The sequence below is a fragment of the Neoarius graeffei genome, chromosome 7, assembly GCF_027579695.1.
Source record: "Neoarius graeffei isolate fNeoGra1 chromosome 7, fNeoGra1.pri, whole genome shotgun sequence".
NCBI classification, from domain to species: domain Eukaryota; kingdom Metazoa; phylum Chordata; class Actinopteri; order Siluriformes; family Ariidae; genus Neoarius; species Neoarius graeffei.
This window is the reverse complement of record NC_083575.1, coordinates 26316548-26333269: the sequence shown is the minus strand read 5'-3', so window position 1 is coordinate 26333269 and position 16722 is coordinate 26316548. Positions and strand designations below refer to the sequence as shown.

At 41.1% G+C, this 16722-nt stretch overlaps 1 protein-coding gene across 1 annotated transcript in view; it reads right to left on the bottom strand.

Moving 5' to 3' along the window:
- csmd1a (CUB and Sushi multiple domains 1a) overlaps nucleotides 1–16722 on the bottom strand; it is an 800422-nt gene that overhangs the window by 470808 nt on the left and 312892 nt on the right. The window contains exon 3 of the mRNA XM_060924925.1: nucleotides 650–844. Within this exon, the coding sequence (XP_060780908.1) occupies nucleotides 650–844 (195 nt within the window). The remainder of the gene's footprint in view (nucleotides 1–649; nucleotides 845–16722) is intronic.

Genomic DNA, 16722 nt, shown 5'->3' with positions numbered 1-16722 from the left:
ATGAATTTGACAATATTAAAGCTTCAAAAACATTTTCAAGACATTTACTGAGATGCTATATTTTGCTTTACATTGAGACTGTATTTAACATTTTCATAATTTATTTAACTGAACTAATTTATTTAATCAACTCAAGAAAGGGAAAGTAAATCAATACCAATGCATCTGCATAACATGTGAATGGCTTTCTGAAGCATTTGTGGCAAATCTACTCTTAAAGCGTTTTCACACTTGGCCTGAAATCCCACATCCGCACTTGGGACCAATTCTGGGCCCGTAATCACAGGATTGCTTTCACACAAAATGATTCCTCCTGAATGTGGATTGATTTCATCTCTTTTGTACATGGTGGTTTAGGTGGTTCTGAGAGTGGATACACACACACACACAGAGCGGATGCAGTTGAAGTGAGTCCCAGCCCACCATTTTGAAGTATCCTAGTCCAGAGAGCAGGGGTGGGTTTTCTGGACTGCTTGAGGGCTAAATACAGCTTTCACACTTCACCAAACAGACCAAACTCTCTGGACATACGGCCCAAGTCCAAAAACAACTCAAAAGTGAAAACGCCTTAAGTGTACAGACCAAAAAGGAAAGTGCCAGAAGGGCTCTGAAAACGTTAGCTTACTGCTTGTATCACTGTTAATCTTACCTCTACAAAATGGTGCTGGGAAGTCCCATGATGCACCACTCCCAGGGCTCACAATACATGTGAGCACAGCATGGCCTTCCAGGACGTACCCCATCATGCAGGTGTAGCGGATTTTGTCGCCAATATTATACCTTGTCCCATGAATGATTCCTCTTGGTATCAGTCCTGGATTTCCGCACGTGTGACTCGGTAAAACTGGAAAAAGGAACAGAGAAAACAAAAAGAAAAGACACGAGTAAGTGTTTCTGACTGGGTGACGCTTCCCTAAAGACACTGACACATGAACACGAGCATGTGCTGCACCATTCAAACTCTTTTGGGTTTGTTTTTCATCTACTAACTCTCTGCCAGCCTCTTTGGGTCAGATCAGAGTCTTGTTTCATCTTCATAGAGCCAGACAAGCCAAACTCTAGAGGTTTCAGGCTTCATGAGAATTTTTCTTAAGTTTTCACATCTGAGCCTGCTCTGGTATTCTCAGCAACTCTCAAGCTCCTCAGACTCACCTGGTATGTGAAGCACTCCTTGCAACACTTCAGTGATACTCGCACAAGGCTTTTTATTTTTTGTTTTTAATATGGACTATACGTAGGGACTAAGAATGTAGACAGAATGCAGAGGAAGTGCTTTTCTACAAAGTTTGAGTTTCTACCAGTCCCTCTGTATGTGGTCTGTTTTCTACATGTAATGTGCACATGTTTATCAGGGATGGCTGGTATAAATGGGCGAAGCAGCGTGAAACCCAGTGCCCCCCCCATAGGTAGAAAGACATTTCTACCTTTGAAGGTAGAAGTTTCTTTTTTGGCATCCACATCAGATTATTTGCTGGTCATAAATGTTTTAAAAAGTGCATTCTTTTGAACTTTATTGGAAACAAATACAACAGTATCACCAATGGTGGTAAGACCAAAAAAAAATGGGAGGAAGTAGGGATGTCACTGAATATTAATATATTATTCAGAATAAACACAACATTTTTTTTTTAATACACAGCTTGAATGGCGGATATGAAGCTGGTGGGCAAGGGATGCCAGGTCTTGGCAAAACTTCAACCACTTGTTCCAGTCCTCAGAAACCTCACAAATAGACAAGGCAAAAGTGGCTTAAAAATTGCAACACAGGCAACACTGCTCATGGGACAAAACCACATTCATTAACATAATGTGTATCCAAGACATAATATTTGTGCGCAAGTTCATGGCAGCCTTCAAACATGGCCGCCACGGACTACAATCCCCAAGTGCCACAGCACCCTCCCTCTCCCGAATTCTGATTACTGACACACCTGTTCCACATCCCCAGCAATCAGCACACCCTATTTAAGGTCTGCAGTCACAAACACATGATGCAAAATATTGTTCTGTGTCCCTGTACCTGAGCATACTAAGCCATTTGCAATTCAGCCTGACTTTAGTGATTTTGACTCTGTTTACATTTATAGTCGGACTCTGAGCCTGTTATTTCCCTCTGACATGTTGTTTGCACATCGAACAACCTTTGGCATGAACTTGACTTTGATTTCTCATCTCACGTCTTGGATTTGGTGCACCCACTCTCCCCTGCAATTGCGTCTGTAAGTGCCTGCACTCTCTGACAGTTTGTAAACTCCCTCAACCCCCCCAATTCCCCCATCATTGGTGTTTTGCTTCGGTAGCCTGATCTAACCACTGCTATACTTGGCTGCAAATTAAACCCATATTCCTACCGTAATGCTGTGCCAAAAAAAGAATGTTTTCATTTACATAATTAAAAGGATTTCATTTTGACTAGCAGCAGCACTGCATCCTAGCTTCATAGCATATCCAGTGATCTTTCCTGAATGGAATGGAACGAACCCTTAAACTCGAGTAGATCTGATAAAATATTATTAGGTGGCCATTGTTGTCAACTACAAACAGTTCCTTGATTTGTGAAAGATGGCATTGTTTTGTGAAGTATGTTTTTTTTTTTTTCAAAACTACAATTTTTTTTTCTTTTTTTAATAATTTGTGTATGAAGTAGAGGAATTGTTACACCCCTAGTATGAAAACGTGTGGCTGGAGCTGATTTCTTTCTACCATAGACTATAGATTCATCTGTCCCATCAATGACCGTCATGTTAGATAATTATGCAGAGTGAATGCATTGCTCAACACTTGAATAGTTTTACTGTTGAGTTGTTGATAGATATTTAAGTTATTCCATGAAATTGAGTCGTACGTGAGCTGATGGCCAATGAGGCATGTAGCACCAAGTTGGCTATAAGCCATGTCATTGTCAGCTGTACATCACTAGCAATGATGACTGCTTCATTAGGATGCACGGAAACACAAATGGGCCATGAGGCCTGCACCAGAGTGACAGAGTCACCCGCACTGGTGGCACGAACAGCCTGGCCAAGCCGCCATGGAACGTCTGGCCTTGTGAGCTCTTGTATACTATTCTCCTCTCCTAACGAAGTGCCTTGCACAGTAAGGTAAGACAAATGATATTGTACCCCCATTGTGTTGTCTCTCTGGACCTCCAGACCTGATGCTAAGTGGTGCACAAAAGTGCCACAGACCTGATGGGTATGGAAGTTGCCCCACAGTGACAACTGACTTGCCGAGTGATGGTATCCGTTGGCCATTTGAGTGACACTTCCACATGCTATCTGGTGGTGCGCCATTGACTCTGTTGGGTTCATCTGCCACATTGCACCAAAAAGCACCCTGCTGCCAGTGCCTTATTGGTAATGTACTATTTAACCCATAGCTGGAACCCAGGCAAGTGCTACCACTCTGGGTTAGAGTAGACCTGGAAGCAATGGTGATGAAGGGGTAACTCCACTTTCCCCGATACTCAAGTCCTTCTGGACCTGACACTCACCACCAGTTGCAGTTTAAAGTCATACCCAGGACTAATAGAATAGAATGGTCACAGAACAGAAGAGAACATGACAAAATAATATCAAATAGGACAGACAATTGGGAAAATATAGTAGAATACATTAAGAGAAAAGAGAAATATGACAATAGAAAGCATTTTGAAGACAGAAAAGAATGAGACAAAATACAGGGTATTTCAAAAAATTGTCATTTCACAATCTAATAACATTGCCAGTTCTCGTTCAATTGACCTCAAATTTTAACAGCATGTATGGAAACAAGTCAAAATTTTATGTTTAATGTTTTTAGGTATAGAAATGCCATTCACAAGAAAAGAAAAGGCATTTTTGTGTGTTATAGTACGCTCGAACACAGTTGAACAAGACTGCAGCGTGCATTTATGAGAGAATTCTCTAAAAATGCACTGTTACCAGAAAAGACTTTTAGCAAAGACATGCTGCAGCATGTTTGGCAGGAGCTGGACTACCGACTTAACACTTGTCTGTGTCTCAGGGGGCATGCATATTGAAAATTTGTGAAATTGTTCATGGAATCCACATGCCTTTTGAATTTCTCATTCAAATTTTGAGGAATAAATCTTATATTGCTCAACATTAAAGGAGAACTGAAGGCAAATTTTTTTATGATAAATTCTATTTCTCATTTTATTAAATATCGGAATGCATTTTTGATAGTTATTTTGTCACTGCTACAAGAAGTTATCAGTGTTTGAAATATTCTATGTAATATCAGTCCATGTGTCAAAGCAATGGCTGTAAACGAAATTTGTTGAGACCTGTGCGAGACATCGTAGGATGGAAGTAAAACGTACAGCGGAAATCAAAGAGACCAACATTTGCCAACGTTGTCAAAAGACATGCGCATCCTCTTTCGAATGCCGATGTAATCAAGCCGGAAGTTTTGTTTGTTTTGATAGCAATCAGGAAAGTTTGAAAAAGAGTAGGCAGTAATTGTCATTTAAACTCGTTTTTGTGCAATATTTCATTTGGAAAACAGTTTTCAAAATGGCAGCACTGACACCTGGCTGACACTTCACGTTTCAAAATCTTACACAAGTCTCGTGAAGATCACGCAGATAAGTGACACCTGCCATGTACCAAACAAACTAAATTCAACATGGCTAAAAACCGAATAGGCCGATAAGTATAATATTTAATTGCAATTAGTTGCCAATATGTGTCACGATATAAGGTTACTAAAACCAAAAATGCAATTGGATAACACGTTAATTAAGAAATAAAGCAAGTTTTAAAAATGACTTCAGTTCTCCTTTAAGCCTGTTCAGTTTCATTTGCCTAGACTATGTAGTTTCGGGGATATTTACATCTCAAATACTATCAAATTTTTTTGAAATACCCTGTACTTTTATTCCATATTTTGGGGTTGGTTTTGTTTTCAGGTAGTGTTTTTATTTCGTCCTTGGTTGGTTCAGCAACACACTCTGCCATTTTGTTTTTCTCTACTCATGGTATATGAGCTGATATCCTTGTAGTAGAGCAGCCAATCAGAGCACACGATTGTTCATATCCATTGAATGCAGATAGAATATTAGTTTTTAGCTCTCCCGTCACTGGTCCTGAAGGCAAATAAGATCAGTGTTGTCTAATATTCTCCAAACATGGTCTACACTGTCAGTCAAATGAATCTTGCACCATATTTTAAGTTAACCATATTTTCAAAGAAAATACAAGATGAAATCCTACACCTAAGGTCAGTATGTGCTGTGTATGGTGCTTGTTTTGGATTCGGAGTGTGCTTTCCTTGCACGGTTTTCCCAAGGGCAGTGTCAGAGTGTGTCGCTGGATCCTGTCAAAGAGGAAACAACCATGTCAAAGGCAGAGATCCCCTGAAGGCATATCAGCCTTGGGGACTAGTCTGGCTAGCAGAGGCTATGATGCGGGGGTTGCTTTGCCAACTCAAATGTGATTCAAAGTTTTAGCCAGTTTTATTATGGTATGCTATTGAGAGAGCACAAATTAATGATCATGTCAAGTCACATGGTGTAGTGTTGGATGTGTGGCTGTATGATCTTTAATGCAGTTTCCTCCCACCTCTCCAAGTATGACATGCCAGTAGATGAACTGGACATGCTAAATCGGCTGTAGATGTGTATGGCTGTATGAATGTGTGTGTGTGCATGAAGCCTTGCAATGGACTGGTGTCCCATCCAGTGTGCATCTCTGCATCACAGCCAGTGTTCCTGGTGGATATGAAGCATATACCACCACTCTGAGCATGATAAAGCAGTTACTAATGAATGAATTAATAATTTCATGATGCATTCACCAAAATTCTCGCAATCTTACAAACTACTGAACTTTTAAGCACCAACAGATTTCATTGTGTTCTCTGTATACTGGGTTAACAGTCTCAGGTCGCCGACCCTCCACAGGGGACTTTTAGGGCTGTTAGTAAACACACATCTAATGCTCCGTGAGTTTTTGTGCTAGAAACATTCAAGTAACACCACTAGAAACCTTGAATCTTCTAGTTTTCAAATATATACTGTATATCTTTAAAACAAACTGTATCTTTAGCACTTTGTAAAGAGAATAAAAAGAATTTCAGTACTTCAGCCAGCAGCAGCCTCTTAACGACACACCCATCAGCTATTCACATGTTAAGCACATGGAACATCAGTGTCGTCATTCACTCGTGTAGCAAGGGGAGGTGAGAACACGCCCCACTTCACCGGTATAAACAAGTGCACATGTTCACTTGTTTCATACCAACTGAGAAACTTCGAGGAATGGCCAATGCGAGGAAGATGTCGCCTGCCAAAGCTTCACTGCTGTTCCAGGATCAACTCGTTCTGGAGAGTAAGTCAGATGATGCGATGTCCGATGTATCCAGTGAGGACAGGATGATGAACGAATGCATTTTGAACTTCGTCTTGATCCCGCTGAGGATATTTTTGATGAGTAAGTAGGCTAATATCTGTCTTACTAGCGGTTGTTGTCGTGCTTTTTCGGTTAGCGTATAGGGAGAACTACATTACATTTAGCAGACACTTTTATCCAAAGTGACTTACAACTGAGAAAAACAATCAAGCTACAGTAAAACATAGGAAATCATAGAGTAAGAAGAGTGCATGTTCGATGGTTAGTGGGTTGTTAGGACAGGAGGTGCTCTTTGAAGAGAGAGAACTAGTTGATCGAAACGTGCTGTTATTTTTGTCAAGTTTTGAAAACATTTTTCTGTTGCCAAACTATGTTTCACTGATTACTGACTTACAGTAATTAGTTACCTAAGTCAACATGCCCTGCATAGTCATAGTTTATCTTCATTGCTAACTTTAGATTTATTGTAGTTCGTGCATAAGTCTATGCATTAGATTGTGAAATGTAGGCATATAGGCTACAGGTGAAGTAATGACAAAGAAATGGCAGAATACTGTTTTGATCATTAGTATGCATGCCTTTATCATGGCCGGTGTGAACCAAAACTGAAAAGGTGTAAATTATTGAAACTGATGATGCATGAATGATAGATACATTGTATATGCAAATTTGTCAGGTATGCTATATGCAAACGTGTGTCAGGTGATGCTAGAAAGATATGTAGATTTGTGCCATTATGTCTCTGTCTTGTTATGGTAAATTCTATGTTTTATAAAGATAACGAAAGAGCAACTTCTAAATATTTTCTATTGTTGTATTTTACAGCAATGTGGAGAATGTCCCACCGGTGCCAGCTAGGGAAGAAAGCATGGTGTCAGGCCAAACAGCATCCACTTTCATGGAAGACAGAAAGTGATGTAGATACCACTCCACCACCACTGTGGTTTCTTCCTGCAAGGGAGCCTGGTGTGCAGCTGAGGGCAGAGGACAACCACACTCCTCTGGACCTCTTCAGGCTGTTCATTTCAGAGGATGCTGTGGAAACTCTTTGCCTCAACACCAACAAGCAAACTGGCAGGAACATCGCAAGAGGGGCAAAATACAGATGGGTGGATGTTGGAGTTGCTGAATTTTACAGATACCTTGGACTGGTGTTCTATATGGGCATGCTCAAGCTGGGTCACATCACCGATTACTGGAGGAGAAACAACATCTCTGTCCCTTTCCCAGTAGAGGTGATGACAAGGGACAGGTACAGAACAATCTTTTGGAATGTGCACGAGTGACACAGATGAAGACAGAGGGAATGATGCTAAAAGGGGAACCTCAGCACATGACAAACTGTTCTGTGTCAAACCCCTCATGGATACCATCCAGATTGCCTGTAAGGCATTCTATCATCCCCTGCAGGAGCCTTTCTGTGGATGAACGCATGGCACCTTCCAGAGGCCACACTATGAGACGGTACATGAAGGACAAACCAACTAAGTGGGGCTTCAAGTTATTTGTTCTCACAGACTCCAGCAATGGATACACTTTGGACTTTTCTGTATACAAAGGAAAGAGCAACCTCCCCACAGGTCATGGCCTCTCTTATGACTCTGTCATGTCGCTGATTGACAGAGGATATTTGGGGTCTGGATACCATGTGTACATGGACAATTTCTACACAAGCCCAAAGCTTTTCAAGGACTTGTATACTGCCAAGTTTGGTGCTTGTGGAACATAGAGAATCCCATAGGGATTGCCCATGCAGTGATGTCAATGCACTTAGTGTTCACCCAGAGGAACAATCCGCTGGATAAGAGACGGTCCCCTTGTCTATGTGAAGTGGAAGGATACACAAGAGGTGTCTGTCTGCTCCACCATCCATGCTGCCTACACTGGGGATGCAGTGCAGCAAAGAGTGAAAAGCAGACAGGGTGCCTGGTCAAGACAGTCTGTTCCATGCCCCAAACCCCTGGTAGAGTACAACAAGTTCATGGGTGGTGTGGACTTGTCTGACCAGTTGATCCAGTACTACACAGCACAGCACAAAACTGTGAAGTGGTACAAGAAGCTTTTTCTTCACTTCCTGGACATTGCTGCAACAAATGCCTTCATCCTCCACAAAGAACTCATGCAAAACATGCAGAAGAAAAGCCTGAGCCACAGGGATTTCATGGAGGAGCTCACTGCACAGCTGTGTGGTGTGCCACTGCATTTTGAGGCCCCAAAGGCTCCTCTGAAGAAAGTTGGCAAGGCTCACAAGCCAGTTTGTGGGATTGAGCTGAACACAAATGGGAATAGGGCCGGTGATGGTCGCAGAGCGTGTGTGTACTGCAGGTTGCAGGGAAGGAAAACAAAAACCCTGTGGAAGTGCAAAACATGTGATGTTTTCCTTTGCCTTCAACCTGACAGGAACTGTTATGATGCTTGGCATCCAGATGAGGACTGCGATGAGGACTGACAGCAGAGAGCCACAATCCAGGGATGATCATTAGCTTATTAAACATTTTATTGAGTATCTTACAGTTGAAGAGGGCATATTTATTATAAGATTTAGAAGAAGCCAGAATATTTAATCTGTGACTGTGATAGCTTTGGCTTTTAGGGCTTCTTTTCTTTGCAGTAACTTTCCAAGCAGAGAGGTGTGGGGGCACGGAGGTACAGTGGCCAGGGTCTTTGACAAATGGACTATGGAGCACTTGCATGTGACGTCACAGCCGATCCAGATTGTGACAGACGCCATCTTGTCGGTCAAACGCCATATTTCCGCCTTCTACTTCTACTTCTGGTTCTACTTCTGCTTCTACTTCTACCTTTTCTTCTGGAAAACCCTACTATATACAGTTCTACTACAATGGCTGCGGCTACAAGCTCTCCCTACCTGTGCACGTTTTTATGTTTTTTGTGTGTATTTTTGCGCGTTGTTTGTCTGTACCGGACTTCAATATCCACTACAACCGTATGGACTTACTGGACATTGGTTTCCAGCAGAAAATGACGGTTTGTAGCGATTTCCATCGCATGCACAACATTCCGGACGAGAGGAAAAAAAAAAACATTCCGGACGAGATAGCGAGACCAGCGGGTCTCCGTGGATTGTTATTGGAAGCAAAGTTAAGGAGGCGGCGCCGGGAGCGGAAGCAAAAGCGAGGCTGCAGAGCCGGCCTGTTGACTAAGCTCAGAAAACAGCCACTCAAATCTCCACTGCCAAGCCTCTACCTCTCCAACGCCAGGTAAACAAGACGGACGATTTGGAATTACCTTATTCTATTCTATAATCAGCTGGTCAGTGCTATACTCAATACTTAAGTGACTTACCCATCCAGTGAGGATCATTTTCTTGTTTACAAGATGCCACATCTGAGTCGCTGACAAATCCTGAATTTCTGTAAAGATAACTGTCCAGAGATTTATAAGCACACAGTGCTTCACCACTGAACAGCGAGAGAAAGTTAATGAGGTAATTATACACATCCGGGTATTCCACCTCTGGCAGTTCCATATCCACTGACACGGTCGTGAAAACTCCGTCCGGTAAGCCATAAGGGTCATAAATCTGTAGATCGTTTATTTTAGACATATATCTAGTTATCTGTTCATTAGAAAAACGAGCCGTGTAGTCCGTCGGTTGAAATTGATCCATTCTGTACACGAGTGCAGCAGTATTCAGCTGTGCTGTTGACCGACAAGATGGCGGCTGTGTACTTTCCGGTCACGTGACTGCAAGATCTCTATAGATAGTTTTCACATGACGTCACAGAGTTGGGGATTCCCTGGTGGCGGCCATCTTGCGGGGCAAGCTTACCGTACGGGTCACTGAGCACACATTGTAACACGCGAGTTACATTTATATATTATTTACATTTATAGTTACATTATTACTATTTAAAGCTAGCAATGGTGCACACCTGTTGTATTCACGGCTGTCGTAATAGGTCAAATGATGAAGTCAAGTGGAGCTTTTATGTAATTCCCACTGTACGGGAGCACGAAGGCGAGCAAATAAAGAAGCTCAGCATACAAAGGAGAAACCTATGACTTGCGAGAATCAACCGCAAGGATTTTCAGCCTTCCAGACAGCAAAGTCTGCTCCGATCATTTTATAAATGGTAAGTTGTTTAAATAAACAATCAATTGTTTAAGTTTGTTTTTAGAAACCAAAACATTGTGTAAACAATCTCTGGAGAATGCCTAACTGGAACTGCTGAGTGTACGTTTACATTGTAATGTACACTAATATTGCTTGTTTGTCACGTTTCTAAGTTTATACTTAGAAACGTGAAATTATTAATTAATTTATACTTAGTTGTGTAATTAGGACAAGACTGTCACTTGTTTTTATTTGGTGGACTTCACGGACCCAGCCACAGACAAAATAATTGTATGACTCCAGCGACTTGTATGCTTTGAGGTCATCAAGTGTGTAGGCGCTTTTAGTATTCAAGAAATAGTTCACAATATCAGGGTACGATATGGATGGCAGCCCTGCATAGTTACTTGAAAATGCTTCTTTGTCCACTTCGTAGGGGTCAATTCCCCCAATCAAGGCCAGTTTGGCTGCATACCGTTGTCGTGAGATGTCGTCCAATGTATCCATATACTTCCGTTTGCTTGATTTTGCCAACATTGATCTTTATTTTAGAAAACTGACTATATAACTTAATAAATTTGTCCGAGATAACGTAGCCGGTAGTGGCGATGGTCCGTTTTGTTTGCCCCGCAAGATGGCGGCTGGGGGGCGTTCCCCGGAATGCCGTGACGTCAGTGAAAACTATCTATTGACAGTGACGGGGGGAGGGGGGATTACAGGTGAATTACACCTACCTCATCAATATTCATTTGAAAGGGCAATTGGCTTTGGGGAAAACAAAGGTAGTCTGAAGTTTCTACAATTAGTATTGAAACTACAGAACATTTCTGAATACTGTTCTTATGTTTATGTAGCCAACACCTATGTTTACAAGGTTCAGACTTCAAAAGTCTTGTGCAGATATATTTATAGCGTGTTTTTTGTAAGGTTGCGTTTGCACTTAAATAAAAATAAATTTCATTACATTCACTTTACTCTCATATTATTGCTGAGGGTGTCAAGAATACAACCATGTGTGTCACTTTTGCATGGATGTTTTTAGTTAGATGAAATACTTAATGTAAAGGTTTATCAGACTGCCACAGAGTGTCTGACAGGCCCAGGACCTCAGTGTTAAACAAACTGGAAGTCAGCTCAATCAACAACATTTTCACAAGGCATGATACATCTGTATTCAGATGTATTTATTTGCAAAATCAATCTAGAGAACACGAGCATGAAGTGGAGAGATTTTAAAATGTTTTGGAGCCCTGAGGCAACTGACATTTTCAGGCTTCAGCAATTAGCATTACAGCTGCAAGCTGATTCTTCTGGATTCACGCTGATGATTCTCCAAATATCACATTTCTCAAAATATCACTTTTGACTACTGACTAGTGGTATTTTACGTACTGAAAATTAAAGCAGACCTCCCCTCACCTGACTGCTAGATAGTGCCATCAAGCCTTTAACACTTACATTTTGTGCAGAAGATGTACTGAAACGCTACCAAATTAGGTACCGGGGGTAGGGGTCTGTGAGAATCTTTTCTGTCTACAGCTCTATTTTTAAACACTTAGGGCTTGCAGTTGATTTAATCTGAACTAATTCATTTTGCAAATGTCTCCCTCCTGAAATCTCACGCGACTGGAAGAACCGCATTCATTAATCACGCTCTCAATTGACAGGCTTCTGCTGCCCCAGCTTTGGAAGGAACATATCGTTTGGTAAACATTTGATTCATTGTCTGATGAACAGTCAGTGGCAATGAAGAAGGGTTGATTTAAATGAATTTGAATGCAGCAGCAAACTGCTTTTTTTTTTTTTTTTCTTGTCCCATTCCAAAAGGTGCCTGTTTCATTTGGTTTGTCAAGAAGCAATTATTCATGATGTCTCCCCCCACATCAAATATCATAATAGGAAAAAGACGTGACCTCAGCGGCTTTGACGAAAGAACGGTCGTTGGTGCCAGGATGGCCGGCTTGAATGTTTCAGGAACTGCTGATTTCTTGGGGTGATAGGATTTTCAGAAGCAGTGGTGGCTCAACAGTTAAGGCTCTGGATTACTGATCTGAAGGTCATGGGTTCATGGGCCAGCACTGATGAGCTGTTGGGCCCTTGAGCAAGGCTATATGGCATTTCAATTTCATAAAATTGGTGAAATTTAGTTCCCTCTGAAATTTGGTCATTGTGATACATGTTTATTTCTGCAATATCTCAAAAAAAATTATCAGGCCCTTCTGTGGCTGGGAAGTTATTTAATTTGAGGGATTCCCGAGCAAATAATATGCATGAAATCACTCACTTCACGCAGTCAAGCAGACAGAGGAAGTCAGTGTGCACATGTGCAGGTTTACCTGCTTCTTTTGGGTTTTATGGCAGCTGATATCCAAAGTGTTGCATTACTGCCATCTACAGGTTTACCTTTGACTGTGCACTGACAGTCACATCATTCTGTCGCCAAACAAACAGCTGATCACACTGAGGTGCTTGCTGACCACGGATATTTATTAGTTTGGTCCTGCGTTTCCGTTCCTTCACAACATCTTTTCTTCTCGCTTTCCGTTACTGTAGTCGGTCTTTGACATTTCATTCGCACACTCGCATCCTCCATTTTTCTCTCCTGTTTCAAATTTGTATCCCACAATGCCTTGCGTGAACAGAAGTCCACCACATGATGCATGGCATAGTATCTTGAATTGTCATGGTGAAGCAGGAAAGAATAGCGGAGAATTTAGGGCCATATAGCCCTAAATTCATTAATTGTTCTATTATATATAATAGAACAATTAATGAATTTAGGGCTATATGGCCCTAAATTCTCTGCTATTCTTATATAAATAAAATATTATGGAAGTAGCTTTCGGTCCAATAAACAAAAATAATTGGGCGACGGGAAAATTCTTTTTATGGCCGACACTTGAAAAATCTGAAAGGCAGTCTAGCTTTAACCCTCTCTGCTCCAGGAGCACTGTCATGTAGCCTGTTGTTGTACATTGCTCTGGATAAGAGCAGCCACTAAATGCCTGTAATGTACAGTGGTGCTTGAAAGTTTGAAAACACTTTAGAATTTTCTATATTTCTGCATGAATATGACCTAAAACATCAGATTTTCACACAGTCCTAAAAATAGAAAAGGAGATCCCAGTTAAACAAATGAGACAATTTTATACTTGGTCATTTATTTATTGAGGAAAATGATCCAATATTACATATCTGTGAGTATGTGAACCTTTGCTTTCAGTATCTGGTGTGATCCCCTTGTGCAACTAAACATTTCCGGTAACTGTTGATCAGTCCTGCACACTGGCTTGGAGGAATTTTAGCCCATTCCTCTGTACAGAACAGCTTCAACTCTGGGATGTTGGTGGGTTTCCTCACATGAACTGCTCGCTTCAGGTCCTTCCACAACATTTCGATTGGATTAAGGTCAGGACTTTGACTTGGCCATTCCAAAACATTAACTTTATTCTTCTTTAACCATTCTTTGTTAGAATGACTTGTGGCCTTAGGGTCGTTGTCTTGCTGCATGACCCACCTTCTCTTGAGATTCAGTTCATGGACCGATGTCCTGATATTTTCCTTTACAATTCGCTGGTATAATTCAGAATTCATTGTTCCATCAATGATGGCAAGCCATCCTGGCCCAGATGCAGTAAAACAGGCTCAAACCATGATACCACCACCACGTTTCACAGATGGGATAAGGTTCTTATGTTGGAATGCAGTGTTTTCCTTTCTCCAAATATAACACTTCTCATTTAAACCAAAAAGTTCTATTTTGGTCTCATCCAGCCACAAAACATTTTTCCAATAGCCTTCTGGCTTCTCCACATGATCTTTAACAAATTGCAGATGAGCAGCAATGTTCTTTTTGGAGAGCAGTGGCTTTCTCCTTGCAACCCTGCCATGCACACCATTGTTCAGTGTTCTCCTGATGGTGGACTCATGAACATTAACATTAGCCAATGTGAGAGGCCTTCAGTTGCTTAGAAGCTACCCTGGGGTCCTTTGTGACCTCGCCAACTATTACACGCCTTGCTCTTGGAGTGATCTTTGTTGGTCGACCACTCCTGGGGAGGGTAACAATGGTCTTGAATTTCCTCCATTTGTACACAATCTCTCTGACTGTGGATTGGTGGAGTCCAAACTCTTTAGAGATGGTTTTGTAACCTTTTCCAGCCTGATGAGCATCAACAATGCTTTTTCTGAGGTCCTCAGAAATCTCCTTTGTTCGTGCCATGATACACTTCCACAAATGTGTTGTGAAGATCAGACTCTGATAGATCCCCATTCTTTAAATAAAACCAGGTGCCCACTCACACCTGATTGTCATCCCATTGGTTGAAAACACCTGACTCTAATTTCACCTTCAAATTAATTTCTCATCCTAGAGTTTCACATACTTTTGCCACTCACAGATGTAATATTGGATCATTTTCAAATCTGATGATGTTTTAGGTCATTTATGCAGAAATATAGAGAAATTCTAAAGGGTTCACAAACTTTCAAGCACCACTGTAAGTGTACAAGCTTAGTGGAATTTATTATTTTTTCTAATGCTGTCCAATATACTTTCATTTTTGATTTCATTAATCAATCTCTTGAGCCTTGAATAAACTTCCAAGTTACCGCTTCATCAAATAGCCATTACAGTTTCAGTTCTCATGCCATTTTGATAAGTGACCACTTAAGACACACTGTGTCCATCAGCAATTTCTGGAACACGTCTTTGTGGCAATAACATTGTCAGGAGTCCAACTGTAGCTCTTTTGAATAGCAACTCCAGCACTGATTAATGTCTCACACCCTAATTGCTCCCTCTCTCATTTCCCTGACACAGTAAGAGATCAATAGGATAGTTACAGACTGTCATGGGTTCAGTTCAGCTGCTTGAGTTTTTTTAACTCCAATTTCCATTCACTGGGATAAGGCCACTGTGATCATGAGGTTGACCAACATATCACTGCAGACGAATGACAAAGACTAGAGGGTGAGGAAAATGGTATCTGAGCTCAAATTGAAAACGAGGAATGCATCACTACTGATAATGGTTTCAAATCAGCATTCTGGTACTGTATCTGATACTAATGCATCCCTATTCAGACATACGAGTAGGAAAATACTAGTGTTGCTGTCCACTGATGAACAACAGCCTCAGGATGGAGCCAAACATCCTGAGCACACCGAATAATTAACAATTATTCCATAAAATTGAGTTGTACATGAGCTATAAGCCATGTATGACAAGATTGAGTGGAATGACTGTTTTATTCTATCCACATTCACTGGATTTTGAGAAACACAGCATCTTGACTTCACCCACGATGGAGTAAGCGGGGCGAGGTATTGCAATCAATGTGGTTTGTTTGTGTGTCTGTTTTAAGAATCTAGCATCTAGATGGTTGCACCGATTGACTTCATATTTTCAGGGTAGGTTGGCAGTCGTCCGTAGATTACCTGATTAAATTTTGGGGGTAATCGGATCAAGGTGAAGGTCAAGGTCGCCGGAAAGGTCAACCTTTCAGTCAAAATAACACATTTTCTATTATAACTCAAAAATGGTTGCTAATAGACAAATGTCTGCATATAGGAATTCCCATATGGCCTTTCATTTGGCACCATGATCTTTGACCTTGAGTGACCTTGAAAGGCCAAACTCAATGTCATGTATTTTCAGAGGGCTGTAACTTGAAAACGGTTGATGGTAGACATTTATTTACCATTATCAACTCCTAGGAAGTGCCATATGGGCTTTCATTTGGCACCATGATCTGTGACCTTGAGAGGTCAAACTCCAGGTCATGGGTTTTCAAAGGGCTATAACTTTTAAAATGGTTCATGATAGCCAAATATTTACCATTATCAACATATAAGAAGTCCCATATGGGTTTTCAGTTGCCACCATGACCTTTGACCTTGAATGACTCTGAAATGTCAAATTCAAGGTCAGGGTTTTTCATAGGACTATAACCTGACAGCTAATGATTGAGAAATATTACCATTATCAACATATAGGTATAAAATAAGTACTGACAGGCAAGGTTTGTTTTGCCAGGATTCGAACCTGGTTCGCTGGTGTGATAATCCAGCAAACCCCCACTAGGCCACCAGGGGGATGACTCAAATGTAGAGGCATGAGGTGGAAGTAGAAAAAGTATCAAAAGGTTTATTTACAATATTTACACTATTTACAATCCAAGGCAAAAACAAAAGTATAATCCTAACGCTCAAAAGATAACCAGGAAAAAAAAGTTCAAAGAAACAAAGAGCCAAAAAAAACAAAAAAGAAGAGGCAAAAATACAAACGCT